Source organism: Humulus lupulus, chromosome 6 (genome assembly GCF_963169125.1).
Source record: "Humulus lupulus chromosome 6, drHumLupu1.1, whole genome shotgun sequence".
Lineage (NCBI taxonomy): Eukaryota > Viridiplantae > Streptophyta > Magnoliopsida > Rosales > Cannabaceae > Humulus > Humulus lupulus.
In genome coordinates this window covers 4095668-4114712 of record NC_084798.1, presented here as the reverse complement: position 1 = coordinate 4114712, position 19045 = coordinate 4095668, and the positions used below count along the sequence as shown (strand labels likewise).

The 19045-nt window shown below is 34.3% G+C and overlaps 3 protein-coding genes and 1 long non-coding RNA gene across 7 annotated transcripts; all 4 read left to right on the top strand.

Annotated features, from left to right (window-relative positions):
- Nucleotides 1-340: 340 nt before the first annotated feature.
- Nucleotides 341-3877, top strand: LOC133781453 (putative UPF0481 protein At3g02645). 3 transcript variants are annotated; one of them, XM_062220438.1, is made up of 3 exons: nucleotides 341-424; nucleotides 1976-2022; nucleotides 2223-3877. In XM_062220438.1, the coding sequence occupies exons 1-3, from the start codon at nucleotides 407-409 to the stop codon at nucleotides 2644-2646; spliced, it is 489 nt and encodes a 162-aa protein (XP_062076422.1). In that variant the 5' UTR covers nucleotides 341-406; the 3' UTR covers nucleotides 2647-3877. The 3 variants fall into 3 exon arrangements, with proteins under 3 accessions (XP_062076422.1, XP_062076421.1, XP_062076420.1); XM_062220436.1 differs by having other exon boundaries at nucleotides 355-424; XM_062220437.1 differs by lacking the exon at nucleotides 1976-2022 and having other exon boundaries at nucleotides 348-424.
- Nucleotides 3878-5455: 1578 nt separating this feature from the next.
- On the top strand, nucleotides 5456-7162 carry LOC133783709 (uncharacterized). Its single transcript, XR_009870927.1, has 3 exons — nucleotides 5456-5965; nucleotides 6077-6180; nucleotides 6888-7162. It is a non-coding gene; the product is annotated as an uncharacterized LOC133783709 (long non-coding RNA).
- A 1480-nt stretch (nucleotides 7163-8642) lies between these two features.
- Nucleotides 8643-9830, top strand: LOC133783707 (ferredoxin--NADP reductase, root isozyme, chloroplastic-like). 2 transcript variants are annotated; one of them, XM_062223356.1, is made up of 2 exons: nucleotides 8643-8952; nucleotides 9026-9830. In XM_062223356.1, exons 1-2 carry the CDS (start codon nucleotides 8710-8712, stop codon nucleotides 9695-9697), a joined length of 915 nt encoding a protein of 304 aa, XP_062079340.1. In that variant the 5' UTR covers nucleotides 8643-8709; the 3' UTR covers nucleotides 9698-9830. The 2 variants fall into 2 exon arrangements, with proteins under 2 accessions (XP_062079340.1, XP_062079341.1); XM_062223357.1 differs by having other exon boundaries at nucleotides 8644-8853.
- A 3978-nt stretch (nucleotides 9831-13808) lies between these two features.
- On the top strand, nucleotides 13809-14705 carry LOC133783664 (ferredoxin--NADP reductase, embryo isozyme, chloroplastic-like). The gene is made up of 2 exons (XM_062223313.1): nucleotides 13809-13858; nucleotides 14117-14705. Exons 1-2 carry the CDS (start codon nucleotides 13809-13811, stop codon nucleotides 14703-14705), a joined length of 639 nt encoding a protein of 212 aa, XP_062079297.1.
- The last annotated feature ends 4340 nt before the right edge of the window (nucleotides 14706-19045 follow it).

Here is a 19045-nt window from a genome sequence, read left to right as displayed (position 1 = left end):
TATTTTTATATAAATTTTAAAAAATAAATACTCATATAAATAAATTAATTGAACTAAGCAATGTAAATAATTCTAAATTTTTTAATATTTTGGAGGAGTATAAAACATCCCCAAATATCATTTCACGGACATTCCCTAAAATTCTAATATAAAAATGTAAGGGAAAATTTTAATTTTATTTTACTAATAAATTTGATTCTAATAATGATTTATATTAGTTGTGTGATACTGTGATTGGATGTTAAAGAAATATGTCTAATTACTATTTCAACCTTATGTTAGTCTATTTATAGTCAGTCATCCTATCGTCTCATTAATCCAACATCAGAAGTCGATCTCTCCCGTCTTTGGGCTTACTTCGAGTCGAGTCGAGTTACTTCTGATCAGAGGTTGTCAACTTTAGATTATGCAAACTCTTTGCCAGGTACGTACATCAATATATATATATATATATATATAACCTTCTGCTTTAGAATAATATATATTATTTCAAGCAGCTCACTAATATGTATGTATAAAAGCAGAATAAAATAATGAGAACTTCTTTTTTACTTTCTATTTAATTAATGATTTGTAAATATAAATAGGCACTAAAAAAAATATAACTTTTAGTGACAACTTTTTTATCGTAATATATATTTTGTGTGATTAAATGTCATTTTTAGTAACAATAAAAAATTACTTCTGACTAAAAAATCATACTTAATCACAAGTTGTCACTAATGTAATTTTAGTCGTAATCTATTATTTTTAGTGATAAAGTTTGTTGTGACTAAAAATACATTTAGTGACAACAAATTGTAATTTTTGTGACTAATACTTTTAACCACGAACTTTTTAGTGATGACATAAGTAAGGTGATTTTTTTTAATCACAAATTTTTTGTTTTTAGTCACAAAATTTATTGTGACTAAAACTAAAATTTTTTGTAGTGATGTTTTTGTAAACTGACATAAATATCTTCATTTTATAATTTTACACAATAAATACAATTTCTTAATTAATACAATATAATGTAACGTAATAATATTAACACATTTTCAAATAATATTGACATATTTTCCATTTTCTTTCTCACTAATTAATTATTTGAAAATGTATCTTCAATTATATATATAATTTTAAGCAGTAAATCCAATTTCTTAATACAATAATATAACTCATAAAATATATTATGATATAAAATTTTTAAAATTAAAATTGTACAAAATAAATAATGAATATATTTTTTCTTTTAGTTTTATTGTTTTAGAATATTGAAATTAAATTAGATAGGAATTTTAGTGAATAATATAATGTATAAAGGTGGACAAAGTATTTTTCTCATATTTTTTTATTAATGGATAATTTTACACTTTACGAAAATTTATGGATTTGTAAAAGAAACTTTAGAACTCTACAATTTTATGAATAATATATTTAGAAAAAAATATTAGAAGAGAGAGAGAGAAAATAAAAAGTAGTTCTAATATAACTAATTATAATAATAAGTTGAATTAATGGAGGAAAAAGGTAAAAACATCATACTTTTGATCACAACAAAATTTATAACTAGAAAGAAAAAAATGTAACTGGAATTATATTATTATAGCTTAATTTGTGAAATGAAAACCGACGTAAAAAAATATTAATTTGTAAAATACATTAAAATAAAAACTGTTTTTAGGACAAAAAAATATACCTATAATTAAACATATTGTCTTATATTTTTTACTCTTAATTCTAGTTTCTACTTTTTAAAATTCTTATTATAAATACACATTTACAACTTCTAAATGTATGATAAAAATAATTTTACAGGGAAATCATCACTGAAAATTATGATTTAAATTTTACAGTTAGATATTGATGCGAAGATTATATGTGTTTTCTTTCTTTCATTTTGCTGTTGATCCTTGGTTTTATTACATGATATTCTTCTATGTAGTTAGACATGATTACAGCTTCTGATTCTATTATTAACGTGATTTTGAAGTTAAATAATCTTGGAATTGTTCTTCCATATATTGGATCTAAAATAAGGTAATTATTTTGATTTCCTAAATCGATTTATACATATATTGATTTGGATTCGTGGATACAATATTATGAATAAAATACCACAATTTTTTCTATTATTTATTAGTTCCTAATATTAGGGCCATGTGCCTAAAATATAATAGGGATTTTTTGTGTCAACATTTTTATTACAAATTAATTAATGCTTTTGATTTCTTGCAAAGAAATTTAAATAAGATGACTACCGAAGAACGACGTATTGACATTGATGATAGAATAGAGGAGATTGATCAGGCACCTGATCATCATGTGAAAGAATTTATTCTTCGTAATAACAAGATTTGGGTATCCGAAGACCAGAAGATGCTAATCGAACAGATGAGCCAAGGAGATACGTCTGCCACGGCCAATGGAGAAAGAAACGAATCAGATATTACGAAGATACAAAGTGTTGCAGATGTTATGCGGCAGAGTGAAAAGTCGTTCAACGACGACTCTTATAAGCCAAGAGCATTGTCAATTGGTCCAATTCATCGTGCTGCTCCTGAATTTCAATTCCATAGATCCAAACAGCGCAAGATAAATCTGGCAGCTAAATTCATCAAAGAGAGCGGCAATGATTGGGATGATTTTCTTTGCCGATTCTAGAAAAAGATCGACAAAGATAACCTCATCAAGTGTTTTTTTGAGGAGGAGATACTTTTAGAGTACGACTATGATTCTCTGGTTTGGCTCTTGTTCTTGGATGGGTGTGCTGTACTGAAGTTCATACATAGCTACGTTTTCAATAAGGGCGAGTTAAGAGAGTTGCAGATTAGTAATGCTGATGCAGCTTTGATTCACGAGGATTTGTTTTTGTTGGAGAACCAAATTCCCTGTAAAGTACTTGATTTGTTGATGGAGGATAAGAAGGAGAAGTATTTAAAAGCCATCTACAGCTTTGTTTATTTGAACAATATTATGGCCCCAATAGACTGCTGGAGCCACGATTTAAATGTACAGGGGATCTTATCCGCAGTCGAAGCCTTTAAACGTTCTTCAAAATTGCCAATACATCTTCTTCATGCTCTTCGATCCGTACTGCTTGGTGATCATGACACGGTCGATGATGTTGGTAACGTTGGTGGTCCTAATAAGGATAATTCAAGTAATGTGGATGACACAAATCCCGAAGACATGGCCAATCTGTTAAAAAGCATGCAGCAAGACAACAAAATGTCTTTTCGAAATGTCCAAGAACTTAAATCAGCAGGGATACAGATAAAATCCTCCGATTCCGAAAACATGAGGTCCATATCGTTCAGTCGCCGTTGGTTTGGAAATGGTGGTTATCTCATCATTCCTCCAATAAATGTGGATAACTCAACTGCACGTAAGCTGTTGAATCTAGTTGCTTATGAGGTGCGCCTGAGGGATAGTGGTAAGAAGGCTTGTTATTTGGTCACTTCATATGTCCACTTCATGGATTTGCTAATCGATAATGAAGCAGATGTGAAAGAGTTAAGGAAAGCTGGCATACTGCGCCACCGTCTGAGTAGTGATAATGAAGTATCTTCGTTGTTCAATAACTTGGGCTCTAATTGCTTGTTGCTAAAAAGTGATGAAGACGTCTTTATACAAATCAAAACTGAAATAGACAAGCACTTCGAAAAAAGGCTGCCAAAATTGATAGCTGAATTCCGTCGTAAATATTTCAGTAGCCCCTGGGCTTTAATATCATTACTCTTTGTTTTAGTAACGGCTTATTTGACACTGCTGCAAGATTTCTCTTCCACCATCAATCCCAGGGCACACCATTAGAACAATATCTCTATCTATATATATGATATTTCATGTAATGTAATGTATTTATTCATCGTTCGATCGTTGGTTCTTCTTAGTTGTGGTAAAAAACCTATGCCTTCTTTAATTATGTATTCTTGTTTGTTATTTCATTAATGTTTGCGACTTATATAATAAAAGGGTTAATAACTTAATCTCTTTTTTTTTTTTTACACTTGCATCTTGTTACCCTGTCAACTACTTGAATTAATGGTTTTAATGTCCTATTTTAACTCGATTTTCAAAGAAGACTGATTACCCACTACAAAAATTAGGGGTTATACGTAAGGAGAACACGATATCGTAGACAATTTTCAATGTTCTCGGTAGAAGCATTTTTAGAAACGCGTTAAAGGTTCACAGATTTTTTTTTCATTTAAGTTGATATACCGAGCACTTTTGATCTTCTAACAAGAACAAATGTTCTCGATAGACGTCCTATATATCAGTCATCTTCCCTAGCAGAGCTCATTTCGTCTGAAACACAAAATACCCAAAACTCTTTTTCTCTCTGCCCAAAATCAGTATTCCATGGATTTCTCTGCCCCCAAACATTACTTTTTGATAAATCTTCCTCTCCAAAGAAGATTTAGTTATCAAGAGGCTCTAATCGAGGTGTGTAGTTCTATATATTTCATTTTTATTTTGTATTTCTATAATAATTGTTTTGTTTTAATTCAATATTGAGTATGCAAACAAGTTAAACATACTTCATGACATAATATTAGCAACCACAAAAATCCCATAGCACACAATATAATATAAACAAAAAACCCAAATCATACAAAAATCCAACATCCAACACACTAATTTTAAAGCATAGCATAATAATGTAACTTATTAAGTAAAAATTGTAGTAAAAAAACTAACCAAAACAATATCAGTAAAGTCCAATAGCCACTTCGAACAAAGGAACGAGACACTCCAAAATATTGAGATATACCTGAAAAGTTCAATAGGAAACCAATATCATTGGTTAGTTTGATAATTTGAGAACAGAAAATGTAAAAAAAAACTTAGACGATGAGAGAAAACTGAGCACGAACCAGACCACCGTGGTGAAAGTGTAGCGTAGGGTCTGAAACTCCGGCGTGGCGTGGTGGTGGTGCTCGGACAGAGGGGCAGAGGGTGGTGGTGCTCGGACTGAGGGGCGGACAGTGGTGGTGCTCGAACTGAGAGGAAAAAAAAGTTTAGAGAGAAGAGAAGAAATGGCAGGGATGGACGATTCAATCGAATATATAGCATTATTAGTGACAGGGATCCGCCGCTATTAAAATCCTTCCGCCGGTAATACATTATTACCGGTGGGGTCAGTGTAGTCCGCCGATATAAGTGTTAGTACCGGCGGATGAAGGCCCCGCCGGTAATAATGTAATTTTATACCCTTTAATGTTATTATATCTACATCATATCTATCATACTGATAAATAGTTATTATATGTATATAATAACACTGAAAAGTTGTTATGGAAATTTTATTATGACAAAGTATGTAAGACTTTTAATGTGACGACTTAGAAAAGAAAAAAAAAGAAAGAATATATATATATATATTATTTAAGTGGTGGGACCCACTTGTTTTAAAAATGAGCATATTTTTCTTTTCTTTTCTTTTTCTTTCTTTTTCCTTTTTCTTCCCGAGCACTCTCTCCTTCTCCTTCTTCTTCTTCTTCTTCTCTCGGTAACCGATGGCAAGACACTAGACCCAACCACCACCGGCCACCATTTTTGACGCGCGGTAGCTCATCAGTTTCGCCTTGCTCCGGCGACCTCAACTGCCAAGCGGCATCGCCCAACTCTCCGTCAATCGTTCAGAATCACCAGTCAAAGTTTTGGTCCGTCAACTTTGACTGTGTTTTTCGGCCAACTCCGACCACCTCTTGATGAGTGGTTGATACCCTTGGAACCAGCGTGGAGAGAGGAACAAAACCCACTAATTCATTCCGGCCAACTCGCTGTTTTTCTCCGGCAAGATTTTGGGTATCTCCGCCCTTTGGAAGCGTTTTCCAGCGACACCGAAGGTCATTTGGGCGAAGCAGCTGTACTTTCGTGATGTACTCATCGAGAGGATCGTTTTGATATATGCCATCCATATATTCGTCGACGTTTCCGGTACCGCCACCAACCGCTATAGTGCACCGCTTGGGTAAGGTTTCAGAACTTGAAATTTTAAATATGTTCATATTATATGTCATTGGACACGATTTTGAATAAGGAATGCTATGATGATAATCGTTTGCTCATTTGGTGCACGTAGGAAAAACGTGATATTAAAATCGGACTAAATCATTCTAAGATCATCGATAAGCTTAGGAGCGTTGCTTTGGGCTCGGATTAAATTCTAAGGAAGTATTTAAAGAGGTAGGGACTCAACTAGACTCTTGGACTTATTTTACTCGTATCAAATTGCATTCAACATATTCCAATTTCGATATTTATAAAATGTTTGAAAAATTGAAAACTTAACCTGCATGTTTTCTGATCTGTTCTGAGGGCACTAAGTGCCAAATAAATATTTTTGTTCACTTATTTATGCAGGTTATGATTTTTGGGTTTATTCAAAGGTAGCTGTTATGCTGCCCAATTTTCTAAAATATAAAGGGAATATGTTTCTTTCTTTTCATGTTTACCTGCATTTGGTTTTACCAATGAGAGCCATAGTGATCTTGATTGGTGCACGTTGTTGTTTCACGACCTAGTCTCCATGTCATCATAGGTAGATCAGGTGTCCATTCACCTGTAGGTGTAAAGACCTAGCATCTGTATACAGGAAGTGTTCTGAGCCTCCCCATTGTGGTGGTTATCAGGTCCGGCTACCCGGTTTAGGATGTCAGATTTTCTATGGTGGGTAACGGAATCTAGGGGTCTAGTGGACGGTGTGATGTGTACTGGTAGCTATGCTCTTATGATTATTTGTGGTTTCTCTCTATTTTGGTTTATACATGATGATGTATGTTTTGTTTTAAAAAGCCAACCATGCAGGGGTTTTTATTGAACTTTTGAGTCCTATGTTGTTAGTTGCTTTCCTACTGGGCTTTATAAGCTCACTCCTATCTCTCCCATTCCAGGAGCCTAGTGACGCGAACGTGGAAAAGTGTGAATTATTGCTGAAGCCAATGTGTTTAGTGCCATAGTCCTATCTTTTAAACATTGTATGTGATTAATTTGGAACCTATCGGTCTGTACATCTAAATTAGCTATGTCCTAGTTAGAAATAAGGAATGGTGGATGCTAAGTATTATTTTGGGTATTTTATGACTTATTAAATTTAACTATTTGGTGACTACATAACTGTGGGGATATTATTATTCTATGTATTAAGATAAATGATCCTACTTTTATCCCTAATATTTTCATATATAATTATAGGAGTTATTCCATTGTTTCGACTTATAATTATAGTAATATTTAAAATAAATTAAAGGATCATTTATAAAGACTATTTTCCACCGAAGGTCAAAGTTTGACCTTTGACCACCTAAGTTATGGATATTACAAATCTGCCACGGCCTAGGGCTCGGGTCGTGACATTTAATAACATGGACTATATTAGCATTACCTAAATTGTTTTCAATTCTTTTAGATAATGTTTTTCAAGTGTCATAAAATCTAATTTTTCTTGTAATTTTAATGGGGTTATAATAGTGTTGATTGGCCCCTCTATTTGAAAAAATTGTCTACAAACCGTAAAAATGTTAATGAAAAAGCATTAGTTATGAATAGGAAAAATCATAAGATACTTCATGAAAAAGGCTCCAACAATGATAATTTAAATGTCGTCGGTGGAGCCTTCTTCTCCAGAATCTATTATTTTTGTAGTGCCAACACAATATAGAGGTGTCATAATATTATTTATACAATTTAATTAATATGGTTCCACATATTTTAATTTAATATGATCAAAGAAGATTGCAAAAATAGTGTGGATCTTGTCAACAAAAAAATACAGTGAGAAGTGAATTAAATATTCTAGCACATAAAGTAGAGATTCTCAAATAAGCGCGCCAATAGTGCTTTCTTATTATATTATAAAACGATCAATAATACTTATATAATTTCCAGATTACTTTAATATATATAACTTATATTAATTATATGTGAGACTAAAGTAGTTGAACTGGGCAATATTACCCATTAATAATCTTGACAAGATAAATTCCCATTTGGCAATATATATTTTCAACGTACATATGTAACCATTTCTCATTTGGCTTTAATTATCATCACTAATCTTGTAGTTATGTGATGTCCTCATGTCGATTTACACAATCAATTTTTGTATAAATGCAAAAATAGTACATTTATATTGACTTGTTTGCAATCTCAGGAATGGGTTCACATTCAAATAGAAAAAAAGTTACATTAAAGTAGCATAATGTATTAATTAATCTTCCTTTAACATTTACAAAACAAAATTGGTCGATGGATCAAATCGTTATACTGATCATTCTGATAAGATAATTGGATGAACTAATTAAGACGTCCACATTTCGATTTTATCGTTTTAAGGTAAGATTTCCTGTCAAATTAGTGTGTCTCATATTATGTTTAACCAATGTAATTGTGACACTTCATATTTAATATTTCATTTATAAAAAAATTGCTAATACACTTTCACAACAAATTAAATTTTAATATGAAGTATCACAATTATATTGTTTAGACACAATATGAGACACACTAATTTACCAGAAAGCGTCAGCCAAAAGTGACCTATGATGGTGTGAACAAATTTAGGAAAAAAGTATAAACGTGTAACATGCATGCATGCATATAAACCCCTTTGTCTTTTGGAGGATCACATCTTTCTCTTCTCTCAACTCCTCACTATATATAGCTATACGTATATATCTTTTGTCGTTGCTTTCTTTCCATATATCTATCTTCGCCATGGCTCTCATTCTTCATGATGCTACGACTGATGTTCGAAGGGTTCCGGTTCGTCCTTTAAAGCTGGAAGACGCAAATGCCATGATTATGCCTCCCACAAATTTATACACGCCTGAGGCACCTCATACCGCAACCATTCTTTCAGTTAGGCAAATTTCTCATCAGATTTACGAAATCGTATTTGATCATCGTGGCTTTATGATGTACTTGGAGGGACAAGCCTTCGGTGTTATGGTCCCGCCGGTATGTATTTTATTATATATATATATGTACATATATATATATTCAATTAATATTATTATTTGCATACATGCAGAACCCTAATAATCCGTTCGAACCAGAGCGTGTTAGCAGGCGTAGGATTATCTTTGCTGCTTCGTCTAGGTATGGAGAATATTTTAATGGCAGATCAGCTACCATATGTGTGTCTAATAATAATGACGATGAGACCATCAGATATTTATGCAACGCAAAGTCTGGATGTCATCTTCAACTCGTAGGCCCCACCTTGACGGAAACCCTCTTGGGAGATTCTAGTCCAGCTGCTGCCACTCACATATTTGTGGCTAAATCTGGGGCTGCTATTGCTCCCTTCAGAGCCCACCTCCATCGTTTTTTCAGAGAAGATATTCCCGAGTTTAAATTTTCTGGCGATGCATGGTTGTTCTATGGGGCAAGGAACAATCTCCACTGTCGATTATATGATGACGAATTCATGCAGTACGAGGAGGACAACCCACAAAACTTCCACTATAACTTTTTCATCGACATTTTGGATCGAGATGCTGGTGGTCTTGGTAAAATGGTATTTGATATGTTGGTTGATAACGAAGCTTACATATACCTGGTTGGATCTCAGGAGATGGTGGATCAGGTTGAAGTCGTCTTCAGGGGATTTGCCGGTTCTACAAATGGTCAGAATAATTGGACAGAAATAAAAGATGAACTGGTAAGCAAGTACCAGTGGCGCGTAGAAATCTATGATTAATTCACACTTAATTAATTATTATGAACTTGGAATAAATAAATAAAGTGTCTAATATATGTGTACCTTTTCTCTTAATCATTACACTATCATGAGATTATGGGAAATAAAGATATTTGGATACGTTACGTACCTATTTACGTATGTTTGTTGAATAATAATGATCGAAGCTACAGACCTTTTGAGCTTTCATATAAATTTGTCGTTCAGATCGAATTAGCGGACATTATCAATTTATCTAGATCGTTCACTTTTAATTTTATATTTTTAGTGATTGTATATGTATATACTTTTATATAAAGTACCATATATGATATACAAAAGTCTCGTAAATATCGGTTCAACTGGTTTATTATTAAGTTATTTCCAACCTATAGACGGTCATTTCCTATTTGGCATTAACTCATTGCCAAAGGATGAGTAGTCTTTTTTAATTAAAAATACTTCATAATAATAACAATTCTTTTTTAATTCAGCGAGAGACATATTCATTACTTTTTACATAAATAATTTAAATAAGAAATAAACTATTCTTACCCAAGCATAAGATTTTGAGTGGTTGGCACCGTTGGAATCAGCGTCGCGAGAGAGACGTCACCCACTAAGTTATTCCGGTCAACTCGCCGTTTTTCTCTGGCAAGATGTTGAGTATCTCTGCCCATTTGGAAGCATTTTCCGGCGACACTGGAGGTCATTTGGGCGAAGGAGATGTACTTTCGTGATGTACTCATCGAGAGGATCGTTTTGATATATGTCATGCATATATTCATTGACGTTTCCGGTACACCGCTCACTGCCACCACCAACTACCACTTTGCACCGCTTGAGTGAGGTTCTGAAACTTGAAATTTTAGATATAGGCAATGATGATAATCGTTTTTCATTTGATGCACATAGAAAAATGTGATATTTTAATTGGATTAATTACACTAGAATCATCGGTAAGCCCAAAAGCATCTCTTTGGACAGAGGATGACAATTTTAAAGAGATAGGGACTCAATTTAATTCTTGAACTTGTTTTATATGTATATAATAACATTAGATATATTCCAAATGTTTGATTTATAAAATGTTTGAAAAATTGAAAATTTAATCTCCATGATTTCTGATCTGTTCTGAGGGCATTGAGTGCCAAATATATTTTTATATACTTATCTATGCAGGTTATGATTTTTTGGTTTTATTCACATGCAATCGTTATGCTGCCCAATTTTCTAAAATAAAGGGAATATGTTCTTCTGTTATTCTAGTTACCTGGATGCGGTTATACTGATGAGAACCTTAATGATCATAATGTGTGCATGTTGTTGTTTCATGACCTAGTCTTTATGTCATCATAGGTAGATCAGGTGTCCACTCATCTGTAGGTATAAAGACCTAGTATCTGTATACATGAAGTGTTCTGAGCCTCCCCTTGTGGTGGTTATCAGGTCCAGGTACCCGGTTTAGGATGTCGGTTTTTCTATGATGGGTAACGGGATCTAGTGGACGGTGTGATGTGCACTTGTAGCTATGCTCTTATGATTATTTGAGTTCACTCTATTTTTGGTTTATACATGATGATGTATGTTTTGTTTTTAAAGCTAACCATGCAGGGGTTTTATTAAACTTTTTGGGTCATATGGTATTAGTTGTTTTCCTACTGGGCTTTATAAGCTCATCCCCTATATCTCTCCCGTTCCAGGAACCCTGTGATGCGAATGTGGAATGTGAATTAGTGATGGAGCCAATGTGATTTAGCCTAATTCTATTTGGTGTCAAAGTCCTATCATTTTAACACTATTTATGTATTTGATTTGGAACCTTATGGTCCGTATATCACAATTAGCTATGTAATAGTTAGGAATGAGGAATGGTGGATGCTAATTAGTATTTTAGTTTTTTTATAACTGTGGGAATATTACTATTCTATATGTAATGATCGATGATCATGCTTTTCTCACTAATATTTTTATATATAATTATAGGAATTATTCTATTATTTTCGAATTATAATTATTGTACTATTTAGTATAAACTAAAAGATCATTTATAATGGTTATTTTTCAATAAGGGTCAAAATTTGACATTTGACCACCAAAATTATGGATATTATAAATCTGTCACTACCTAAGGCTCGAGTCGTGACAATATCGGTTTCACATATTTGAATATAATAAGTATTATGTGATATCTATCACCTCTTGTAGTGCTGGGTATCTTAAGCTGTCAAATAACAACACTCAATTTTTTTTTTACTATGTGAACAAATAAATTCATATAATCTCTTCCCATTTGGCAATATATATTTCCAACCTGTATTCATTTCCCATTTGGCATTAATTAATATGGTTGGATGAGATATATGCGTCAAGTCAGCACTGGGTTGTCCTTATATTTCGAAGACCAAAACCCTCAAAAATATAATGTAGTTACTAGTCTAGTCTTGGTCATTGTACAGCTGGTGGTCTTGGTCATGAACCCTTCTGTTCACATTCGAAAACAAAATTCAAAATTCAATCGAAATCCTTGAAACGAAAACATAGTACACTGTTTATTATAACTTCAAAATCATGCAAAAATCTATACTAGTCCCAAGACTTAATTAAATCACTCAAGGGGTATATATTCAATAGTTTTTAAATTCTATTATATTAATTTCTAAAATAGTTAATTTTTATTGAAGTCTAAGAAAATTAATTTAAACCTTAGAAATCAAAATAAAGAATCATTTTTTGTCAAAAAAATAAATAAAGAAACATCTAAATTCAATTCGCAAAATTTTAGAAATAATTTTTTTTAAAAAAAATATCAATTTAGCTTCAGTAAATATATTCACTTCTTTAACAATTTTCAAAACTAAAATAATAAACTAATTAATTTAAAGAAATTCTGAAGTACTAATTAATAAAACCTAAACCGAAATAAGTTTTTTGCTTTCTTATTAACCACGTTCTCATTAATATAAGGTGACGCAATTTGTTTCTCGTGGCTAAGAAATAATTGTAATTTTTAATTTCGACGCATTTAATTTAGAGAAATGCTAAGGAGCATTAGTGGTGTTCAACACCCCATATAAAGTCAGCAGGTTGTTATTAGTACAATTTATTTTCGAGACCGACACAACTTAGTTTAATAGTAAATATAGAGTATCAATAACCAATTGTGAGACACGATGGGAGGTGCCTAATAACAACATTCTTCAATTTATTTAACTTTTTTTTATTTTATTTTTTGTACTTATTTCATTCTAACCTAAAACTTTTGTAGCGTAGCACTACATTAATTATTAACAAACATTGAATAAGACACAAAGTCAGGACTCAGAATTTGTTTTCGTTCGTTTCTCATTTGGTATAAACTAAAATTTCCATATGAATGGATGCTATTATTATAATAGAGGAAGTTAAATTATATTAGTCTTCCTTTCACATTTAGAAAACAAAATTGTATTAATCTCATGATCGATCAATTCATAACATTGAGTTGTGATAACATGTGTTTTACATAGTGTTTGCAATGGTTTAACAAAGATAAGTAGGCAGACAACGGTGTCAGCTCAAGCTACTTATATATGTATGAATCAAGATCCTCTGTCAAATTAGTGTCTCATATTGTGTCTAACCAATATAATTGTGACATTTCATATTTAATAATTCATTTATAAAAAACTGTTACTACTCTTTCACTATAAGTTAGGTTTTAATACGAGGTGTCACAGTTATATTAGTTAGACACAATATGATATACAATAATCTAATTCTATATGTATGGTGTGAACAAATGAATGAAAAAAGTATAAACGTGTTACATGCATGCATGCAAGAGTAATATACTGTATATAAGCCCCTTTTGGATGATCACACATTTCTCATCTCAACTCACTAGCTTATACATATCTCTTTTGTTCGTTGCTTTCTTTCCATCTATCTTTGCCTATGGCACTCATCCTTTCTAATACTTCTGATGTTCGAAGGGTTCCGGTTGCTCCTTTGGAGCTGGAAAATGCCATCAGGCCTCCCACAAATGTATACACGCATGGGAATCCTTGTCCTGCCACCATCCTTTCTGTAAGGAAGATTAATTCAGGTCATGTTATTGATAAGACGGTTTACGAAATCGTATTTGATCATCATGGCGATCTTTCTTACTGGGAGGGATAAGCTTTCGTGGTTATATGTCACGTAAGTATCTTGTTATTTGACACTTTAAGGTGTCTAACACCATATAAAGTGTCAACTGGTGACTGCTTAGCGATATTTTATAATATTTATTAAATTGAAATGTGCAGCACTTGTACTAATAATGATACGCTCAGTGGCAATATTCATATATATATATATACATATACATATACTAATTCAAACAATGTTAGCTATGTGACATATGTATATATATATATGTATATATATATTCATTATTGTCTTTGCTGCTTCCTCAAGGTATGGAGATTACTTTAACGGCAAAACAGCTACCATAATCGTGCCTCTTGACAAAAATGACAAGACCTTGAAGTATTTATGCATGAAAGCAAGGCGTAGAGATCATCTTCAACTTGTAGGACCCTCCTTCGAGGCCACACTTTTGGGAGATTACAGTCCCACTGCCACTCACATATTTGTGGCCAAATCTGGGGCTGCCATTGCTCCCTTCAGAGCCCATCTTCGTCATTTCTTCAAAGAGGATATTCCTTTATTCAAATTTGCTGGCCAAGTGTTGCTGTTCTATGGGGTGGAGGACGATCTCGATTCTCGAGTTTACAATGACGAATTCAAGCAGTACGAGCAGGACTACCCACGAAACTTCAACTACAAATACTTCAACCACCTTTTGCAACGACAAGGTGAATTTTTTTATGTATTTCAACTCGTTGTTCATAGCGGAGCTTATATATATCTGGTTGGGCCTCAGAGCATGGTGGATGAGGTTGAAGCCATTTTCAGGAGTATTGGCGATCAGAATACGTGGGACGGAATAAAAGATGATCTAATAAAGAAGAACCAATGGCGCGTACAAGTCTACGATTATTGATATTCATGCATATATATATAACTATCACAGTTTTAGTAATGAGTAGTAACTGAGAAATCTTTCAGATATATATATATATATATTTAAATGTATTATTACCTATAGAGATGTTCTTAATACGGGACTTAAAAAAAAAATATTAATTAGACCAATTTTTTTATAATAAAATAAAAGTTATTCTTAATAATATGCATTAAATTAGAATTTTCCAAACAATGCTTTTTCTTCCAATCAAACATAGATAAATAATTAATAATATATAATAAGCAAGAAATGACAAAAAAATTCTTTTTTATTCATTTCTTCAATTAGTTTTATTAGCACCCATCACACTAATTTAAACAAGCATTGAATGACAAGTAACTAAGCAATATAACTAATTTAGTAGTAACGACTAGTTAAAGAGAAAATGACAAGTAGTTGCTTTTATTGGCCGAACGAAGGCTTCTCTCCTGAAACGACCATATTGACTCAATAGTTGAAACTATTGTAAAAATGAGTACAAAAACACCAACAACAGTGGAGCTGCCAGTCCAAAGATCCTTAAAGTAAACCCTTATGAGAGTTGCCTTAGCACGGTTATACCAACGCTCGTAAAATTCGTTAAATTCATCGCACTGCTCAGCATAGATGAAATTTTCTAAGTACATATTTTTGCCAATTTAGTAGTAGAAGATATTCTATTAACAATAAAGAAGTTCCCCCGTCGCTTACTCCCTTCAATGCTGGGTCCACTTGCCTTATGACCTTTGGAAATTTGAATGAGTGTGTGACAGCAGCCTTACAGATTGAGGCTCATCAAGAAAGAATCGAAAGAAAGATTGCCCACACGACAACAGAGGTTCCAGCCTTCACATGGAGGACCCATAGGGAGTTATGCAAGGTATACTCCTTTCACAGGACAAACTAAGAGTAACCAGTCTCAGACTTCATCATATGGTTTTACACCCACACCAGGGCAACAATCCCAATATCAACATTAGTTCTAGCCCCAAAGTTCAGGATTCAACCAGGGGTACTCCCAGAGTTTTCAAACTCCTATTTATGCTGGAAGTTAGAGAGAGTTCAATCCCGGAGAAGACTCTAGTGCAAGCACAAGCCATCTTGGTCAAGGAAAAGGGAAAGCAACGGAAAAAGCCTCTGGTCAAGCCTATGCTCTTGGTGGTGATGATGTACAAGGAGGAGCATGCCAGGGAGTTGTGGATGGTGTTGTTCTTATCTCACACTCTTGGGCTCATGTATTATTTGATACTGGTGCATCTCATTCTTGTATATCATAAATGTTTGCTAGCATGTTGGGTTTGAGTTGAGAAACTTTTAGTCCTACATTGCAGTTGAGTGTACCCATGGGAGGGTATGGTGAAGTATCAACCATCTGCAAATCGGTTGTATTATATTTGAATGGCATAATTTATTAGGAAACCTAATGGTGTTACCTATAGGACGATTTGATGTGATTCTTGGCATGGATTAGTTGTCTAAGTACCAAGCCATTGTTGACTGCTCACGCAAAAAGGGTGACTCTTTTAACTCCAAGTGGAGATTTCATTGTATATCGAGCCAACATGAATGCAGTAAGGCAGGATCCTATTCTTAAGGCATGTTTAGGTGGGAAAAGAAACTTAGAGTGTTATGGGATTCTGTTTGCAATTGAGGATAAGTCTAGGCCTCTAGACAAGTTTCCTTGGATATCAGTGGTTAGTGGCTTTCTAGATGTGTTTCCTGGGGATTTGCCAGGACTACCACCTGATAGAGAGATCAAATTTTGCATTGATTTGATTCCCGGGACTCAACCAGTTTCTACTACCCCTTATCGCATGGCACCTGCAGAGTTGGATGAATTGAAAAGGCAATTGAGTGAGCTAATGGATAAGGTACATCAGGAACAATACTTCCCCATGGGGAGCTCCAGTTTTGTTTGCCAAGAAATCTGATGGATCCTTGTGATTGTGCGTCGATTATGAGAAATTAATTCAGATGACAATCAAGAACAAGTATCCATTGCCAATGATGCATGAGTTGTTTGATTAGCTCATATGTTCAAAGTGTTTTTCCAAGATTGACTTAAGCTCAGGCTATCATCAATTGAGGATTTAGGAAGAGGATATTCCTAAAACTAATTTCAGAACGCGTTATGGACACTTTGAGTTTCTGGTGATGCCATTTGGATTGACGAATGCACCTGCAATATTTATGGACCTTATGAATAGAATCTTTAGACCTTATTTGGATAAGTTTGTGTTGGTTTTCATTAATGACATTTTGGTGTATTCCAAGACCCTTGAGGACCACGCAGAGCACTTAGCAATTGTGTTGTAAACTCTGGGAGATCGTCAATTATATGCTAAAAGAGAAATGTGACTTCTGGATGACCGAGGTCAAATTCTTAGGGCATGTAATATCTCAAGAAGGCATTACTATGGATCCTACAAAGATAGATTCTAGCTTGTAGTGGGAAAGACCAAAGAGCGTTACTGGGGTTCGAAGTTTCTTGGGTTAGCATGTTACTATCGTTGCTTCGTGGAGAATTTTTCTCAAATTCCTATGCCTTTGACAAAGTTAACAAGAAAGGGTTTAAAGTTCGTGAGGGATGACAGTTATAAAGAAACTTTCAGAGAACTTAAGCCAAGATTGACTACGGCTCCTGTTCTCGTTGTGCCTAATAGTGATGAACCGTTTGTGGTATTCACTGATGCCTCTGGTACTGGTTTAGGTGGAGTTCTCATGCCAAATGGCAAGGTTGTTGCCTATGCTTCATGCCAATTGAAGCCACATGAGAAGAACTACCCCACACATGACTTGGAACTTGCAGCAGTGATTTTTGCCTTGAAAATGTGGAGATGTTACTTATATGGGGAAAAGTTTGAATTAGAATATGATCATAAGAGTTTAAAGTATCTCTTTACTCAAAGAGACATGAATTTGAGGCAAAGAAGAAGGGTCGAGAACAAGGCAAATTATGATTTCACTTTGAAGTATCCTCATGGAAAAGCAAATGCGGTTGCTACACAGTGCTCCTTCAACAAGTTCAGCAATGTCAGTGGCAAGATGAGAAATTGAGACTTATCTAGAATCGAATCCAAAACGGTGAGCAGCTAGATGGATGGACAGTAAATGCTGAAGGATTCTTATACCATAAGGGAAGATTAGTCGTTGCAAATATCCCTGATCTTAGAGAGTCTGTTATGATTGAGGCCCGTAGGTCTAAGTTTGTTGTATATCCTGGAAGCACAAAGATGTACCAAGATTTGGAAAGACAATATTGGTGGGAAGGTATGAAGAGAGACGCGACTAACTTTGTAGCTAAGTGTATGGTTTGCCAACAGGTTAAATCTGAGCACCAGAGACCTTCAGGGTTGCTTCAACCTTTACCTATACCGGAATGGAAGTGGGACAAGATCACGATGGACTTTGTGGTTGGATCACCATTAACACCATTAAAGCATGACACTGTCCGGTTGATTGTCGATCGTTTGACCAAATCTGCTCATTTCATTCCAATTAGGAAGGATTGTAAGGTTTCTAAACTAGCTCGACTTTATATGGGTAATATACTTCGACTACATGGGTTGCCTTCCAGCCTTGTTTCTGAGAGAGATCCTCGATTTACATCAAAGTTTTGGCGAGCATTGCAAGAAACTTTAGGAACTGAACTTAACTTGAGCACTGCCCACCACCCTCAGACAGATGGACAGTCTGAGAGGACTATCCAAACTTTGGAGGACATGCTTCGTTATTGTATTTTGGATTTGGGAGAACACTTGTCATTGGTGGAATTCACTTATAAAAAAAAAATTAAAAAAAAATAGCTACTAGGCCAGTATAGGCATGACTCCTTATGATGCCTTATATAGGAGACCATGCATATCACCCTTGTGTTGGGCAGAACCAAATTAGCATGTCACAATTGGATCTCAAATTTCTAGTACTACTGGGAAGATCAAAGTATTTTTTTTCCAAGAAAGACTTAAGGTTGTTCAAAGTCGTCAGAAGAGTTATACCAATCTCCTCCGATGAGAAGTTGAGTTTGAGGTTGGTGACTATGTCTTCTTGAAAGTTACTCCTATGCGTGGTGTGACGAGATTTGGAGTGAAGGGTAAGCTAGCCCCGAGGTAGATTGGACCTATCGATGTTATCGAGAGGGTTGGGGAGGTCGCTTATCGATTGAACTTACCAACGCGGTTGGGGCATGTTCACAATGTGTTCCATGTGTCGATGCTGAGGAAGTGTACTCCAGACCCATCGCACATCATTGGGTATGAGGCTATCCCTCTTCAAGATGACGTGGCATGTGAAGAACAACCTATCATAATTCTAGCGAGAGAGTTAAAGGTGCTAAG